The sequence below is a fragment of the Lonchura striata genome, chromosome 1 (assembly GCF_046129695.1).
Source record: "Lonchura striata isolate bLonStr1 chromosome 1, bLonStr1.mat, whole genome shotgun sequence".
Taxonomy (NCBI): domain Eukaryota; kingdom Metazoa; phylum Chordata; class Aves; order Passeriformes; family Estrildidae; genus Lonchura; species Lonchura striata.
In genome coordinates this window covers 27,698,905-27,717,259 of record NC_134603.1, presented here as the reverse complement: position 1 = coordinate 27,717,259, position 18,355 = coordinate 27,698,905, and the positions used below count along the sequence as shown (strand labels likewise).

General features: G+C 35.7%; 1 protein-coding gene across 15 annotated transcripts in view; it reads left to right on the top strand.

The window, feature by feature from the left end:
- Positions 1-16,395, top strand: part of RALYL (RALY RNA binding protein like) — a 372,311-nt gene extending 355,916 nt beyond the window's left edge. For all 15 annotated transcript variants that reach the window (XM_021550594.3, XM_077783049.1, XM_077783051.1 and 12 more), the window contains one exon: positions 13,307-16,395. In XM_021550594.3, coding sequence (XP_021406269.1) covers positions 13,307-13,324 — 18 coding nt within the window. In that variant the 3' untranslated portion in view covers positions 13,325-16,395. The remainder of the gene's footprint in view (positions 1-13,306) is intronic.
- Positions 16,396-18,355: the final 1,960 nt, after the last annotated feature.

The following is an 18,355-nucleotide window of genomic DNA, read 5'->3' as shown; positions in this document are numbered from 1 at the left end:
TGAGTTAAGTCAGGCATGGATTTCAGAAGCCTTCAGTTGTCTGCCTGCCCGCAGACACAAAACAACATTATACTCAACATCTACACACTTTCTTCATCCACCATATAGAACAGGATGTTGCTCAACCTTGCATTGTAATTTCCTATGACTAAGGACATGCCCACAAACAGTCATTATGGCTCAACTAAAGTGTGAAAAAGTTTTCCGCAGCAATAACTTGATTGCCCATCTGAACTCCAATTTGAGACATGATGCATTTGAGGCACCTGTTGCAGTCATCAAACACCACCTCTTGAGAATGTCTCTTTTGTACTATTTCCCCAAAAGTGTCTCAGTAAATGTCCCCAGTGTTTCAGACACTCCAGCTTAAAGGATCTCCTTAGAAAAATTCTCCAAGAATTTTGCTGCAATTTTTATACTGAAGAGTTCTTTAAAAGGTGATCTCAGAAACATAATCCATCTCTGTATGAATATGTCAAAGAGTTGGCTTCAACTTGCTCAGTGAAGTGTGCCATAAGCTTTCATCCACATGCTCTACACAGCCTCTCACTCTTGCCTGTAAAAGGGCATGCATACTTTGTAGTTTTATACATATACAATAGTCACTGGTTTATTATGTAGCTCCTGATCTTACTTTACAATTCATGTCACTTAATTGAATCACTTAACTGAGGGAGATTGAAAACTGAGAGAAATAGAGGGATTGAAAACTCTTCAGGTCTATTTCTTTTGCTTCTTTTAGGTAAAAAAAGCAAGTAGTTGGTTATCCCAGATTTTACTGGACCCATAATTCAGGCTTTCATTCCGTTCCTAACATTGAACAGCTTCTAGTAGCAGTGAACTTAAAATTTCTGTGTTCCTTCCTAGTACATTTCTTTTAATTTAAACTGTCCCTCAACAGTGTTGTGACAAAGACAACACATTCATCCCATTTTATGGAAAACAGGCTCTCATGAAGAAAGACCTTTATGTTCGCTAAATTAAGTTCACACACAAATCACAAACAGGTCACAAATTAACCAAACACAAATCTCCAGTGATATAAAGCAGGTCTTGTGTGGCTGCCATGTCTTTAAATTGTAAGTAGTGTGAAGGAAAACAAATAACCTTGTCCTACCCCTGTGGTTGCACAGAAGAGAACAGAAAAATGTTCTTTGCCACACAGTCCAACACATTGCAATATTTGAGAAGCAGCTTGTCCTCAGTCCCTCTATAACAAGTCCCTTTTTATTAAAAATAGTATTAATATTGTGCAGCCTGGTTGAAAGATTGAAGGAAGAACATTTCTGAATTAGCAGCCTTGGTGGTTCCTTAATTCTGCTGATTTAACACATGGACAACCAGTGGCGAACCAGAACATTTCATATATCTTGATGTCTTAAGGAGCTGGAACAGAGGCTAGATGGAGTTAAGAGGAATAAAGTGGATATTCGTTGAAGTGACTTCAAAGCCCACACCCTGGAGAACCAGAGCCAATCGTGGCTCTGCCGAGATGGCTCCAAGGTGGAAGCAAACAAGGGCTTGGTAACGAGATCTCACACTTTTATAAGTTTTAGTCCATTTGCATATAGGCGTTAACTGTCCAATTAACAGCTTCAAATTATGACGTTTCATCTTCCTTACTTGCTTGCCCACCCTCCCCTTTTCACATTGTTTATGCTTTGGGCCTGAAGTTTGAAGAGATTGTCCTTGAGTCTCCAACTAGAATAGGATTGTTTTGTCTTCACCAATTTGTGAAAAGCTCCTAGCAACAGTTAATATAAAGCTAAAAGCTGCACACCAAAACAGAACAAAAAAACTTACAACCTAACCTATCAAGGTTCTCGAAACTTGTTTTGAAGGGTGTTAATTAATTATTGAGGAAGCACTGATCAAGTCATTGCAACTCCTTTGTAAATAAAACAGGTAGCTACAAGTTACTTCACTGAAAGCCTGAAGTATTATATATTTTGGGAAAAAGCACAAAACACTTTTAGCCAATAGTTAATAAAATGCCAACAAAATAATTAACTGCAATGAATTATACACAAGCACTCATATATGTATTAAGTTGCCTGAGAATAATAGTGCCTATCAAAGTGTCAGCCTTTCATAGTAAATAACTATAATAGTAATAGGATGGTAGTGGTTCAGTTGCTGAGCATTCAGTACAGCAAACTGTTTCTGGTAAAGTATGTGATGTAAATACAGTAGATTTATGGTGTCATAACTCAGATCAGACACTGGTTAGTGCATGGCTGGAGTTTGAAGGATATAGTCACAATCATAGCATTGTTTTTATGCTGGTGTAGCTGTGCTAAAAGTAATGAAGCCAGACAAGCATTATTAGATGGGAGTTCCACAATAATGAGTCAACTTTAATGAGATGTCTTAAGAGGTATTTTTATTAAATTATTTAAGAACCAAAGATACAGAGACTATAAAAGGCCCAGTTCTGGTTACAATGTAGATTTACAGCAGTTATTTCAACAGTATATTTCCATTGTATTTACCTCTCAAGTGTATTTGATTTCTTACTCGTCCTTTTCTCCACCTCCACACTGCATGTTTTCAGTCTACCAAATTTGTTTCTAACATCCGATAGAGAATAATGTTTCAAATATTAATACCAGAAACTGCCACAGACGTAAAACTCAGGATAATCCTCTTGCTGCACTGATTTTCATTATGCAAAAGTAAAACCATTATGATATAATAATAGCTACATTTCTTGTAGGAATTGATGCCATTACCATTTAAATCAATGGAACCAACTAGTGCTGTGGCCAAAGCTCATCAAAAACATTTCGCTCTTGTCACAAATGTGTGATTTAGATTGCTGACAAGTTCACTATCAGAGGTATTAGCAAAACTGGTTTTGATATGATGTTGTAGAAGAGTAACTAGCCAAGGTTCAGTGGTAAGGTTCACTGTAGTACTGCATAGCACAATCATTGGAACAATGATTCAAAACCACCAAGGCACAAATCAGAGTTACTAAGGTACAAATCACAGTTGTCATACTAAAAGGTTTTGTATCATATCAGTCACTTCCCAAACATCTGCCATTGGTAAATAGTCTGTCTGCTTCAAGAAGTAACCTTGAGAGGCGTTGCAGCTCAAGGGGAAACCACCACCCAGCAGCCAGGTTGCTCAAAGAAGGCACACTTAGGCTTTCAGATTTGTGGAATAAAGTGTCTATATTGTAGTCAAATTGCAAGCAATGGGAAAGAAATGTATGAGACTCCCTTTGTAACTTTCTTTATTCCTTGATAAATGAGACTTTGAAAAGCTACCTGCTTTTCATGTGTTTATTGCATGATGGGTGTTCCAACATCACTCACATCAATGCTCCCTGTGCCACTTCTTGTGGATCTTCAGAGAACAGATTGCAACTAAAGGAGTTCTTGGCTGTCTGGGCCTTTACCTCCTTCCGAGACTGAACCAAATTACTGCTAGAGGTTGGTTATGGGGTTGATTGTATGCATCACTCCCCTCCTATGAGTAGCTAAAGGGAAATTAATTTAATAGGAAATTGGTATTAAATGTTTAAATTTCCTTGTTTTAATTATTTTGTATGAAATTCAACAATGAAAATACTCAGCAGAAAGTAAAATAAAATCTACAGAAAAAGAACTAAAGTCTGCCTGATGAATTTCATCTAGTTTATATCCAGTTTTGCATACTTCAAGTAGCAAGATTAATCAAATATGTGACTGTGTGATAGTATTGATAGTACTTAATTTATCATTTTAATAAAATTATATTTTTCATTGTCCATTTAGATGCTTGTTTTTTCAGTCCATAGCATCAGGACAGACAAGACTGACTCTTCTATTATCAGCCAAATTTGGCTGATTAGGCTTGTTGAAAAGATCAGTAGCTATTCTGACAACTTGCAGATTTCTGAATGTGCTTGTACAGGACTACTTAGAAAGTAAAGGACGAACCTTATAATTAATGGCAATAGCTGAAGCAATGTTGTGCCAGAAATCTTATTCAGCTTGCTTTAAAAATCACTAAGATCATGCAAAATTTTCTCTTTTCTATTGCATTTAGCATTCATTGAAATCTTGCATTCAGTGTCAGGGGAACACGATGTTCTTCATTCCTAAGACAAATGAATAGGTAAAAGATTGTGTTCACTTGATAAATATCAGTGTGAGATGTTTGTACTTGAGCAACCTAAGAAAGTCATTAGGGGCACCATACCCGACAGATACTAATTCCTTGTACCTTCCAAAGCTGCAGTAAATCTAATAATCTGTGACTGAAAAACTGGAGAACATAATAAAAGCATGCCATGAAATCAAAAATTGTAAGAAACTTCCTGATATGCCCTTTTATTATATTTAATATATGCAGTAGCACAGTGGAGGTGTTTGCTGTTCACCCACTGTTACATGAGTCATTGGAAGGGCCTTGCCATTGCCCCTCCTCCCCATTTTTCCTGGCAGTCAATTTATCAGAGGATGTTTCCTAAGTAGTGTTCAGCGTTTTAACCAGGTTACTGGCTTATGACTGACTACATAATGTTTTTCTAATTATTATTTAAATCCTATCCCGTGCATATCACATGGGAACCTGCAGAAAATGCAGGCAATGTTATCATGCATTTTGTGTCTCTTTCTACTAGATTTTCCTGTCTGTAGTCACATTTTTGTAAAACAAATAAGCAAACTAATTTTATTGAATTCAGATCTATTCCACCAAATCTGCTCTATATAATTTAGTTCCCAGTTAAAAAATCCTCAAAACTTAAAATCATAAAACTTTTGAAACATTGTAATGTAAAAAATATAATTAACTTAAAGGCATTAGAATCTTATGGATTTGATGTAAAAGAGCTTGAAAATAATGGGTTTTCTCTTATGTTTATGTCATTTTTAATATGGGATCAGGAATTTTGGGTTCTGTTCTTAGATTTGACAATGTGTTTTTCTCATATTGCTATGTGGTAGAAGATTGAATGTGTAGGTAGAAGTAGTATCTCTTTCTGAGACCAGACCAACAAATGCCTTTCTTTGGCATTTAAGGACATTCTCAATTATTTAAACTTATAAAAAATTATCTGCTTTCCAGTAAAGAAAAATATCTGTGGAACAACAGGCAATATATTCTTCAAGGAATCTATTTTACTTATTTCATTGCACCCTGCCATCTCTCTTGACCTGCCTGAAGTCGCAGTCATCATTTAATAAGATAGTCATGGTGCTTGATAATTTTGAGGCAGCAAATATTTAATTTTAATGGCTCAGGTTTTATTAAAAACAACTGGTTTGCCTCCAACTTAAAGCAAAACAAAACACATACCAATCAGTGAATTTAATCAGAGGTAAACAATGCTGTCAGATCAGGCCAAAAATTCTCTCAGACATGTAAACAAAATATTTGCCTAAATGAGATTAACTCTTCTCTGATATAACATAGTTGACCTTAATATTCAGTATTAATAGCCTCATTATTTTTGTTTAGTCTAAGTAGATCCAAATTAGCTCCACAGATTTTGCTGGCCCAAAATTTATGAGTATAGTCAACCTCTGAGTGAGTGCAGAAACAAGGACAGCCAAACACCTACCTCTTAAAAGCAAACCTGGATCCCATTTCAGGTGAGGACGATGATGACTTCTAAAAAATATCATGAACTTTTTGCTGTTCCTTATGGCTGAAAAATAAATACCAGAAATTAATTGAAGTAACTCAACACTTTAAATAAGACTGATTTTAGTTTCTCCCCCATTAATATTTCTGCCAATGTAATTTTAACTAATTCTGGTGGAACTGTGCTTCTTTTACTTCCCTGTACTTTGGCTGATCCATTAAAATCTGGGTGACTTGTTGAAGTCACTGGGGTTTGTCCACCCATCACTTACAACCAACTGTCCCCATCTGTGTATAGCAGAATAAACATAGAACAGTAACCGAGTATAGATACCACAGCAGCAGCATGAGGCATGTTGGGAAAGTGATGGGAAGGGGGACACTGGTGTTTTCTAGGCATTCACTAGTGAACAGAAATCCTCTGGAAAAACTCAGGACAGCCATTGGGTCTGTGCTATGGACTTGAGTCTATAAGCTTAATCATCAAATTCTAAGATTTAACTGAAATTGAGCAATTGTCATGCATCACACATTTTTCCTGTGTGTTAGTCTTTGAAAATAAATAGCTTTAGTTCCCCTAGAAAACACTCATTCCACAGGCTTTATCAGTAACCTTGAGCATCAAAAATGCTGAATGGAAAACCCTCAAAGGAAACATTTTTCTGTTGAAATACTTCACTGAAGTAAAGAGTTGCAAGCATTGAAAAGCCAAAAGATTGTTATTTTTCCATACTAAAAGGCAGAAATCGTAATTTTTTTTATTTTTTCAATAGAAATTGCAGAACTAATACAGTTAGTGACCCAATTATTCCAAGAGGTCTTCATTTTTTAGAAAACATAAATGTGTTACTGAGATTTTCTGCATGATTAATATCAAAACATGAAAGGCAGATTGAATTTATCCATACATAGGCATTTGCACATCTTAGAAAAGGGAAGTAATTTAGAAGGTGATAAAACTGTAATTTCCATTTCAACAAAAAAAAAAAAAAAGCAATCAGTGAGAATAAGACAAGCTCAGTCTGACAAAAATGAAAATTTTGAAGTTAATCACATACCAACTTAGCCAGCTTGTCATGCTGCTATGTGTGCCTAAAGTTTCCAAATTATTGTCACTATTGATTTCTAAAATTACACTACTGTTCTGTAGTCTTTCAAAATGAGCAGTGTTTTCCAGACCAAATAAACAAAGAATGAAAAGGCTAAATTCTTCTCTGCTCCCTCTTTGTGAGGTTATAATAATCCTTTCTCAGCTATTATGAGATTCTACACCATTTGCAGATCACAATTTGACCCCAAGTCCAACATTTTGCTTTGTAACATTTATTTTAAAATTAATGTCTCCTGAAATCCTCATAAAACCAAAATATTATGCACTACAGTGCACTATGCATTCAAATAAGCTTTAGGCAGGAAAATACAAATAAAAAACTGTTTTAAATAGGACCATCTTTTATTGCCATTTCCACCTGGATCACATTGCCATAGCAAGACTTTCACAGATGACGGTTTTAAGCAGATAACACTACATCCTGTGTATTCAATTGACTGTCTTAATTCATTATTCTGTCACCATTTAAATATTAATTTTGCATTGTTTTCTTCCACTCCTGCTTCCTATGGTTTATTCTGGGCTTTCCCAGTATCTCTGTCTCATGTTATATGTTTCCAGCATCTTCTTCCAGTACTCTCTCCTTCCCATGTATTTTCTTTTTTTTTTTAATGTCACTCCACCTGGTTGTTGAGTAAAACTTCTGCCTCCAAGTATCTGAAAAATCTCAGATTGATTAGACATAACACTTCTCATCTCAATACATCATTGCCTACAATTATTTTGCCTGGAATTAGTGCCCTTTGGTTTTTGATACCTGTCTAAACTGTAATTTGGCAATAGTGAGAAAGTTTATTAGGTCCTTTCTGCAGAATTACGTTATGGCAATTCTTCTTTTAAGCTCCTACTTTCATTTTAAAAAGCACACCTCTTAAAATGTAGACATATTAAATGGCCTCAGGGTACAAGTTTTTAGTAGTTCCTTTAGCATTAAATTGTGTGCTCAAAACTGCACCCTCGGCATTAGTAGGACAGGAACTTTTGCCTTGAGCATTAATGCTAATTGGACCACATAATCTCACACTAGAGAATTCCTACTCCTCACATTAAGCAGAGATTAATTCAGTAGGAATTTTAGCCTACAGCTTTTTTACACCACCCTGTGACTGAAAAGCATCTCCTTTGTAGCATTCAGGATGATAAAGTACAGTACTTACTATGAATCATGATAGGACTCAGTTGGACTTGCTTCTCATGGAGCACTGTCCCAAGAAACAGAAAACATCCAGGGATCTCCAATAAGAGCCTCACCCCTGAGAATTTGCTCATGCAGGGATAAATAAAGGTGTAACATTTTATTCTCTACTTTATATGGCACTGGATCCCAAGGAGGTGTTGAGCATCCCTCAAGGCACATTGATATGGGCTGAGGGAACTCTGTGGACAGCACCAGGGAGTGATGCATTACTGCATTTGGATTGGCTTTATCAGCCAAAAGAGAACAGAAAAGGGAGTTTGGTGGTAACACTGTTTCACCAGCACATAGAAATGTGGGTGCATTCTGGTAAAGACTTCAAGGAAGTGCGTTCTTCTAAAGCACCACCTCCCTACCATCCAACCTCTTCCACATCTGCTTGGAGATCCTGGCCCACCCCACACTCTGCAGAAGGCCCAGTGCCTCCAGCTTCAGATCCCTCCCACTGTCACCAGAAACTGTACTACTAGTCTCTAAGTCTTCTCCTACTACTGTAAAGGACCTTGCAGAGGAAGATTTTGCTCCAAAAGCAGTCTAGCAGGAGAAAAACACACAGCCTAAATAAAGTGGTAGATTCACTTCTTTCCTTCGTGGCCCCACTCAAGCTCTCAATTGGCCATGGTGACTCAAAGTCATTCCTTCAGTCTCATACCTGACCATCATCTCAACTGCAGTGTCCTTGCAAGCACTCTCCAAATATTGGATCCTGTCTCCACCACTACACTCAAAAGCACTTATCACAATTCTGCCTGGACTGTGAGAAAGAAAAGATATAATGGTCTAGGGAAAGAATCAGTATCTGATAGGGCTATCTTATTCTTCCTGCTGATTTTTATTGGACAAACAAGTGAAACAGAGCATTTTAATACAGAGAAGATAGAAGTTTGTTTTCACTGATGACTAAAACAATCTTTCTCACATGTACTCACATAAATACTAGCACTTCAAAGCAATTAAGCTGTTCACTGAACAGAAAAATGATTCTGTAATGTTTAGCAATTAAAGTATGATTGGCAGAGTCCAAAACATGATTAGGTTTCATCATTTGAAGAAAGGTTTAAAGAAGGTGCAAACGGTTCTTTTATTTATCCTTTATTAATATTTATCAAACTGTACAATCCCTTTATTTGTTAAATGCAGTTAATATCCTATCATTAGTTCATTGCAAAAATATTTTGCTTTACTGCTATCATTTTGTTTTTCATGCTTTACAAGGGTTACAACTGAAAGCAGCAAAAGTGTGATACACATTCACGTTCCCCTGTTCACACCTACTGAACCAAGCATTTACATTTCATATGGGGGCATTAAACTAAACCACCTCTATGACTGTTACTGAGTTAGAGATTTGAGGCTTTAAATCAAGGGATAGTGTAAGGTGTACTTCAAATGAACACAGCTGTGAAGTCAATTTGACAGCAAATATAAATTCAATGTTCCTTGGTAAGCTCTACTTCTTCCTTGTGGTTTTCCACTGATAATGTCTTTATCATCATGCTGTGTAAAAGCCAACAAAAGTGCATGTCCCCATGGTACCTTACAAATATAAATTACAGTGCTTTACACTCACTGTGAGTGCCTGCTTAAGAGAAAAGGAGGATATTCTCTTGAGCCAGACAGCAGATAAACAGAATGGCAATTTGCATTACTACTTTCTGTACTGCATTATGATTTTTCTCATTTTATGTAAATATCTAGATCAATAATGGCCCACTAAGTTCTGGCTATTTTTTTGTGTTTGTTTTGCTTTTTTATTTTAATACCTGCTCTGCAGACAGTTTCTATTTTTCATCTCTTTGGTGGTCCAGAAAGTGCATTTCAAAATCAAAAGAAATTATTAGAGATGGAATAGAGTATGCTATCATCGAGGACATAAGAGAGGGTCTGTAGACCTGGAGCCAGAATTCTCAGTTGTACAGATAACAGCAGTGAGCATCAGATGTAATGAAAGCAGTTGTGCTACAATTGCAGTTTGACATAGCACAAGTATGAGGGACAGAGTTGGGAGGGAAAGGACAGTGTACCTGCTGCATTTTAATGGAGCTTGCTGTTGTTTTGGAGAAAGTGATGTAGGGCAGTCACATAACCTTCTGTCAAAGCATAGTCAGACACCAGCAGAAACCTAGAAAGGTGTCAAGTATCAAGTCTCCTACTCAAGAGGAGCCTGCAAGAGACAGATGTGCAATTTTCCCAAGCAGTGGTCAGCAGTAGCTTCAGATGCCTCCATTACAGTTATTAAAATGAGAATTCCAGTTCTGAGAATGGGTTTGTCTGGCAAGGAAAAGACACAGGAAAGTAAGAGGAAGGATACTTGAGGCTTTGGGTTTCAAGTTCACATGTGTATGTGAACCATCATCTATCCATCCTCTTTTTAGCTGCATTTTCTGAGGGTTTCTAGGATTAATGCTATCATAAAAACCATTCAGAGCAAAGGATTTTTTAAAAACAGATGCATTTTGTCACATGAATGTCTTTCATGTATTTTGGACGCTCTTCTTGGTTATAATTATTGTGGGGTAAACTATATGGTGAAGTCTGTAACAACTATATTTCTGTGAGACTTTTCTTTAAGCATTTGCTTAAACAAGGTACGATGTTAATCATGTACATCTTATGTGGCGTTTAGTCATAGCACATTTCTAATAATGCCTCCCAAAAACATATGTAGAATTTACACTCTCATACAGTAAGATTTATTCCTGTACATTTAGGACTGGAAGATAAGCATGGTAAAGTCCAGAAAGCTCTTCCCATAAACCCTGTGAGAAGGAAATTATTTAATGTTGGCTTTCCAATGTTATATACAAAGTAATAGTGTATGGTTAAAATTAATTTAATGTAGTAGAATTTGAACTTGGAAAAAATTGCCAGAAGCATTATACTAGAACGATAATAACAGTAGCAATAGCGTTCTTGGAAGACTGAAATACACTGTTATGTCTGAGAAGAGTGTTTCCAACAACTCATGCTCAAAAAGACATCCAATAGTGAAAAAAGAAGAAATAATTTCAGGTGGAAAATGAACGAATAAATATTCCATAAACTCTCTCCATCTTTTTTTTTCAGAGATTATGATGGCAATTAGGACAGTTTATAGAATTGTCTATGGATGCCAAGTCTATATGCTCATTTGAGTTATTAAATTCCTAAAATGCATTATGTTCAAATCATACTTTCTAAAGTGGTTTTCTGTTAGAATTACATCAAATAAAAGCCTTATTGCTGGCTTTAACATAATTCAGTTCATCCTTGTTGTGTCAGGAGATGTTTTAATATATAAGGGGAAAGAAATGAAAAAAATGTTAAAAACCTACTAGTCATCATGAGGGTTTTTAAATATCATCAGCACCGCCATAAAGGCAGATGATAAACTGCACACTATTCAGAAGAAAGAAATAGAATGAAATTAGCATAGCCTTGGATTCCTGTAATTACAGGGAAAATAAATGTTTGACTCTTCCAGATGTTAATGTTTCCTCTCAAACTTTACCATTATTTGTAGTGAGAAGGGAATAAGAAATCCATGTACTGAAGGAAGAACACAGGAATATTTTGGACTGGTGGGGTTGCTAAATTTTTATCTGTTTCCAACCAACAGCAAAGCTGCATTGATGACTTGGGTCCAGATGGGTAGCAACATTAATTGTTCACAATAGTAACCTAATGAAGCCCTTTAGTGCTGTGACAGGTAAGGGCTTGAAAGGTTTATGGCAAGGGAAAAAAGCTTTGATAAATAACTTGAAAATCTGCCTCTTATTGCTTTCATAATTGTTGCTTCTTAAGGCTAAAAAAGAGGAACTCTCTTTGGATCTAATAGGATGTACAGTGGGATTTTTTTTTTATTTTCACTCTTTCTAAGATGAATAGCTAGTTAAAAAACATTAAGCCTCTCTCAGATTTAAGGGGTGAGTTTAAAGGTCTTTTTTATTATAGCTAGTCTCTCTAGAGATCAGACCTAAAACATAAGAGATGAAGATTTTTCTCTGTGCAAGTAGAGAATAATAGTTTCTAGATGATTTAACTTAAAGAAGAAAATTTGGGGGCCTCTCACATGAGCTTTTCTCCCTAATCCTGGTTACTTGTGAAGACACAACCACACACCTGGTGCCCTCTTTCCAGTGAAGGGGAAATCTGATGCCTGACTTCTTCAAAGGTCAGGAGCACAGTCCTGCAGTGACTTGGATGTTTCTGGAAAACCAGGTTTTCAATAAATGGAAACTTTAATAGATTTTTTTTTTCAATGAAGGAAGAGAAAATTGGCTGAAACATCTGAAAGTTTTTCAGCCTTTGATCAGAAGTGCACCGGGTTTCATCAGCTGTTTCCTTTTTCAGTTATAAAACAAGATAGACTCTGCCCCACTCCCTCCCAAACAAAACAAAACAAAACAAAACAAAACAAAACAAAACAAAACAAACAAAAAAAAAAAAGAGAGAGCAGAAAAGATTGGCTGAAAGATATTTTTCCTGTCAAAATTTAAAAAAACAAAACATCTACATCTGCTAACATTTTCTGTCAGTTTTCCAAACAGATGTGATTAGGAAAGTGCTGTCAGTTTCCCTGTGGGTAGGTGGAGCTGGTGTGCCTTATGCCCCGCTGCAGCATCACTCAATGCCTACTTGAAGCTGGTAGCATTAATGGGTCACATAGCAGGACTCAGATATTTAGATGTAAACTGCCTCCAGCCTCTGCTGGAAGAATGAACCTCAAAAGTGTTGGCTAAGACTGGATTTTTGCATTTTCACAGTGTGGCTGATAAAGCAACAAAAGAAATCAAAGGATATACTGTTATATCCTATGGCAGGTACACAAAAACACTAGCAAAATAGGCAAAGTAAAAGGGAAGAAACTGAGGAAAAATCCATCAATCTGGTAACTATAGGCATTGCTGAAAGCACACAACCAATGGCAATGGAGTAAGGTATAAAAATAGTGTGATAGGGCTGAAGCAAAGAATTCTACATGCAATTTATTTTCAATTGAATGCTATTATGCAAATAAAGCATTTCATTGCAAAGCAGCCAAGATAAATTATTCTATTTCCTGTTGCTAAAATAGAAATTATTCAGCAGTTTGTTGCATTAGCATTATTGAGGGGAGATATATTTCAGCTTCAATAGCTCTTGCTTGATTTGCTGTTATTATTTTGGGCTGTACAGCCAACTAAAGACTGTTGCGCAGTCCGGATTGGCCACTGCTGCAGGAACACTATTCTTCTTTTAACCTTCGATGGTTTAAGGTGGGAAAGCATTGTAGACATTTATATTTGTCTGATTTGTGAAAAATTCAAGTCATAGTCCTTTGTGAAAAATTCAAGTCATAGTCCTCTTGGCTCTTTTCCCCAGCTGTCTTGGTTTCTTTTTGAGGTTCTCCTGGAAGAAATTCTATGCTTTCATACTAAAGCAAACATTTCATTTCTCAGTTTCTACAGATCAAGTGATGAAAAGTCATGTGTGAATCCCCTGAAGGCTGAGAAGAGAAACTCTGACTTCCTCACAGAAAATTGTGAACTGCAGTTTCTTACTGGCTGACAACACCTTTGATTCAATTTGTATGAAACTCAATTTGCTTATTAAAATGGACATTATTGTTCAGATATTAGAAACTCCATTTCTTATATGTTCTAAGCTGTACAATTGTCAGATTTTTATGGTTTAGATTGTAAATGTGGTTTTCTCTGGCTAATTATTGGTATTATTTTTTTAATTTTGATGTCTTAAAGGCCAATGTACTGTATCATAATAATATGAAGGACGTATTTAACAGGTGTGGAAAACACTGTATACAAATGTATATTTCTAAAAGCTATTTTTATGATTAGCACATTTTACTGTTTTACCATATTTAGAGTCAGGTGATATTGCACTTCTTTGTTTACTGCTTAGTTCAAACAAGACATTTTGATCAGTGCCACAATTAAATACATTGTATGGTGTTTCCCATTACTTTATTCAATTTGTTTGTCATTGGAAATAATTACATTTGGTAATAGAATAGCTTCTAAAAAGTGAAAATGTCAAAATAAGAGAGAAATCCTTGATAAACTGTAAATTGCATCCTCATGTAAATCCCCTTCTTCAGATAAGCCCTCTCTGTGATGCCATTCATCAGACAGTTCTTGCAAATCTCTAAAGGCAGTTTGTTCCTACCATATGGAAAGTCAGACAGCCTCCTGTCTAGCCAGGAAAATTACTTATAGCCTGCCAATATCTGACAGCATGAGATAGCCTACTTATTACTTTTTGGGTTATTTTCTGGCAGTAGTCTTTCCACCCATAAACTCCTAAGGCCCTCCTGAAAGCCTGAAATTGGAATAATTAATTACTACTGATGTTGTAGGGGGAATCTCAGTATAGAATTTCTTAATAAATCATATCTCCTTTCAAACAGAATGGATGCATTATTTCTCTTGTGTTACTGAGATATTAAAGGCAAAAAAGCATGAGCACATGGACTTCTTCCCCTAGAAAAGTACCAAATTTTTCACCATCCCAAAGTCAGACCTCTTTAGCATTGCAGATTACAAGAAACAAGGAATATGTATTTATTCATCTACATCTTTAAGCAAGTGGTACTCATATAGAAAGAGCCATGACTTTAAAGTGATTGCAGGGTAAATATATTATTTATTAGCTACAGCCTCCCAAGAGGCAGAGGCATTAATTAAGGAAGTATCTTACACAGTCAAATGGAGCACAGACCCAGTATGCAGCATTGAGCCCTGACCACTGAGCTCCATGACCAGGCTACTTACTATTTCAGATCATCCAGCACTACCAAGTTGCACTCTTGCCTTGCCCTTTCAAACATTCTACCAGAGAGACTTTTTAAAAGATCTAATTTTAAACTTCTGATTTAAAAAGCAGTTTATGAGATGACAGGTTCACCTTATGTAGTGTGAGTGTAAGTAGGTGGGAGCTCAAGGTCTCGGGCCAGGTTTCTGCCATGGGGACTATCAATAAAGAAGGACTGATATTTTTCAAAAATTTGGAAGAAAAGCATACATTTTAATTTAATTATCTATTAATGAGTGAGAATTTTTTTCACTAGGTAGCTATTTGACATTGCACTCTCAGTTACATTTGTGTACCTTATATTTAACTTGTCTATTGTGTGTGGAGTTACATGGTTTTACATAAGTGCTGAGTAGTACCCAGCTCCTTAAATAAGGAAAGACTAGTATAAGTAGTTACATCTGAGCATAAGGAACTGCAGCTTCAGAATTTATCAGGGCTGACTCTCCTAGAACATTGCAGCAAAAAAATATTACTCCAGTGTAAGTGAAATGTTAGGTCAAATCAGAGAATGAAATACTCCACTTTCTGTCTCTTAATATAGGTTATGAACATTTTTAACTGTAAAGATGCAAACGTAATTGCCATTTTGGGATTTCTGTCTTTGGCTGATAGTTAAAAAAAAAAAAAAATATCTCCAAATTCAGCAGGTCCAGGAGCAGTTGTACCATTTAAATCACATAAACTGTTGGCTGACTTAAAAAATGCAGAAAATCATCCAAGGAGATCAGTTCTGATATTGGTGTTAATAAACTAGATAGGGGAAATATCTAGGTATATTGTCTCTTCACCACCTCCATTCCAAATAAGCTAACACTCACAAAAAACACTGAGATTTTTACACATTCTTTATAATCATTCCCCTTACACTATGAACTCACAGAAATAATTGCACATTCATAATGTTGTCACTGCTTCACACCACAGTTTAAGTCCTGAGTATATTTTGAACACAAAAGTCACCTCTGGTAACACCATGAGGCACTATTTCATTTGCAAGATTGTTACCCCGTGCAGCCTATTACTAGTAAGGTTTCTCAATGGCATGTTTGCTTGAAATCACTCGAGGATGCTGGTAGCTTTGACAGAGCTTAATAGTTCTCTGCTGTCCATGTATGTCCATGTATGCCAGATGCTCAGTGTTGTTTGCCATCACCTGTTACTTGTTTGACATAAATTTTGTCAATTGTTGGATTTTTCAACATTGCTCATCCCTTGGAATATGGAAGAATAGGAAATATAAAAGATCATGTCAATCAGTTTGGACATTCAACAGTCATAAAATCCTTTACAGACAGTCCTGAATCAAACCAAATTCATTTTCTACACAGATCTATATGCTCTGTGTATTTCAGATATTTGTTTCAAACATGGGCAGCTGCATGAATGGAAAATATTTACTAAAAAGCTTTAAAGTTTGGATCAAGAAAAAATATTTTTACTTTTGTAAACTCTTGTATTACATATTATTGCAATTCCTATTTGTTTTCTCTGTAGAGCCATTTTTAGTTCTGAAAAATCACTGCACTTAAACTATGTAGATAACTATAATCTTGTTAGCAGTCCTATTTTTAATTGGTGTCACTGCAATTTAGATTTTAAACATTCAGAGATTGCCCATTAGAGCAGATTGATGATTCATTACGGTTTTCTTTAAAATGTTGTAACATAATTTTTACATGTCTGTAAATAAATATTTTCTCTGATTTATGCACTACTTCAATTTTGCAATTTCTTCTCTTAAAATGGGACTCTAAGACACTTTCCAGGAAAAATGTATTTCTCTCATGGAAAAATGGCATTTAAATCTCTGTAGTATAACCATCCTTCACAAACTTTCAAAGCAGACCAAACAGAAGCAGGCATTCTAATATTAAATACCAAACTTCAGTAAAATGGATAAAAATGTTAAACCTGCTATTATTTTAATAGTTTGAGAAATTTAAGCACCAGTACTGTATTAAAAAATTACTGACAAGAAATGTGAACAACTTCCTGAAAAGAGGGAATTCTTCAGTGGAGTGAGAAAGAGGGAGGCACAGTGGGGATATTTCATGAGTTTAAGAAATGCATTTTATTAATCTTGGAAGCTTCTGTTTCATATATAACAAAAGAATTATGAACATAATTTATGAAAATCATGCCAAAAATAGTTATCATTTTCTGCTCAGTATCCAAATCCATTTTTCTTTCATAGTTCCCTATTCCATTCACAAGGTGTTGCTATGCAGGCAAGCTAAAGAAAATTGGTCTACAAAGTTTATGAGAATGATTTTAAATTATATTGGTATTGTTGGGAAGCAAGACTATTTTGAAATATGAGGTAAAACCAGCACAACTTGACAAGTGAGTACAGTAGCTCTGAGCATTTCTCAGCAATTAAATGTTCTGGCCACAAGAATGAAAAAGAGAAAATAAAGGCACTTGTGCACAGCAGTTACAGACCTTTGTTTACAGTCTATGACCTTAAAAGAATCAGCTCTGGAAAAGTGGTAAGAAAATCCTCTGAGAGACTGCTTAGAAAAAACATGAAGTGCTTCAGGGAATACAGAGTTGCTGTGTTTTGGGTGGTGGAATAACTCATTTGAAACAAAAATTGCTTGAAGTTTTGTGGCTGCTATAATAGTTACTTTTTTCCTGATTAACCCCTCAAAGAAAGATTGTTGTTCCACATTTGCGCAAACAGAATTAATCTACAAGTATCATACTATTTTAACAGAAAACTAGTTTGCAGAGCATCCATCCCATATAAATCCCACTAACCAAACAAAAATGTTTCTAAAGTTACATTTAAGTCTTTCTGATACTGTCCTGGCTACATGATTTAGCAGCCTAAGGTAATGGAGAAAAAACTTTGCATAAACACTCTACTGGTGTATTACTATATGTGAATATATCTATGGTATGTAGCTATGCATATGTGGAAAAAAATATTCTTCCATTGCTTTGTGCTTTAGATAATTAGAACTAGAGACAACTAAAGCTGTGTAAAATAAGAATCAAACTCATCCTTATTGACAGTCATTAAATAAGTACCTTCATGGTCTACTCCAACTGGATCCTTAAGCAGAAACTGTGGCCAGTGTTCATTCTATGAGTAGTTACAGCAGCATTTAACAAATTATTTAAAGAAAGAAAAAATTATATTGCTACTGATAATATTGCTGCTGCTGCAGGACCACAGTGGAACATGGTGGAGGAGCAGAGGATTTACAGCATGGCAGAGCTGCATCTTGAATCTGGTGCTGAGATCTGAATGAGCATTCTGACCTCAGTCAGAATGACTGAGGAAAATCTTGAGAGGGGATGTTTTGCTCTTGTATTCATTTAACATTTGAAGAAACCTCCCCTATATACTTATTTATTTTCACATGTCTGACAGCATGCCATGATTTTGATGATTCTTTCAACAGGTAAGCTTCAAAATTTGCATGTGATTTTGGTCAAACTTAGTGAGAATTTGACACTTAGCAATAAATAATCAATCACATTAATAATTTACCCCTTCTTCAGAATTTTGGCATTGGTGTTTAATCCACAAGGCAAGGAATGGATTTCATAAATATCTGTTTACTTGAGCGGTCACATTAATTGAAAATCCACTTACAATATCATTCCTAATTTTTCATTCTATCATCCTAGTTTTATCATTCTATAGTTTTTCTATCATTCTATTG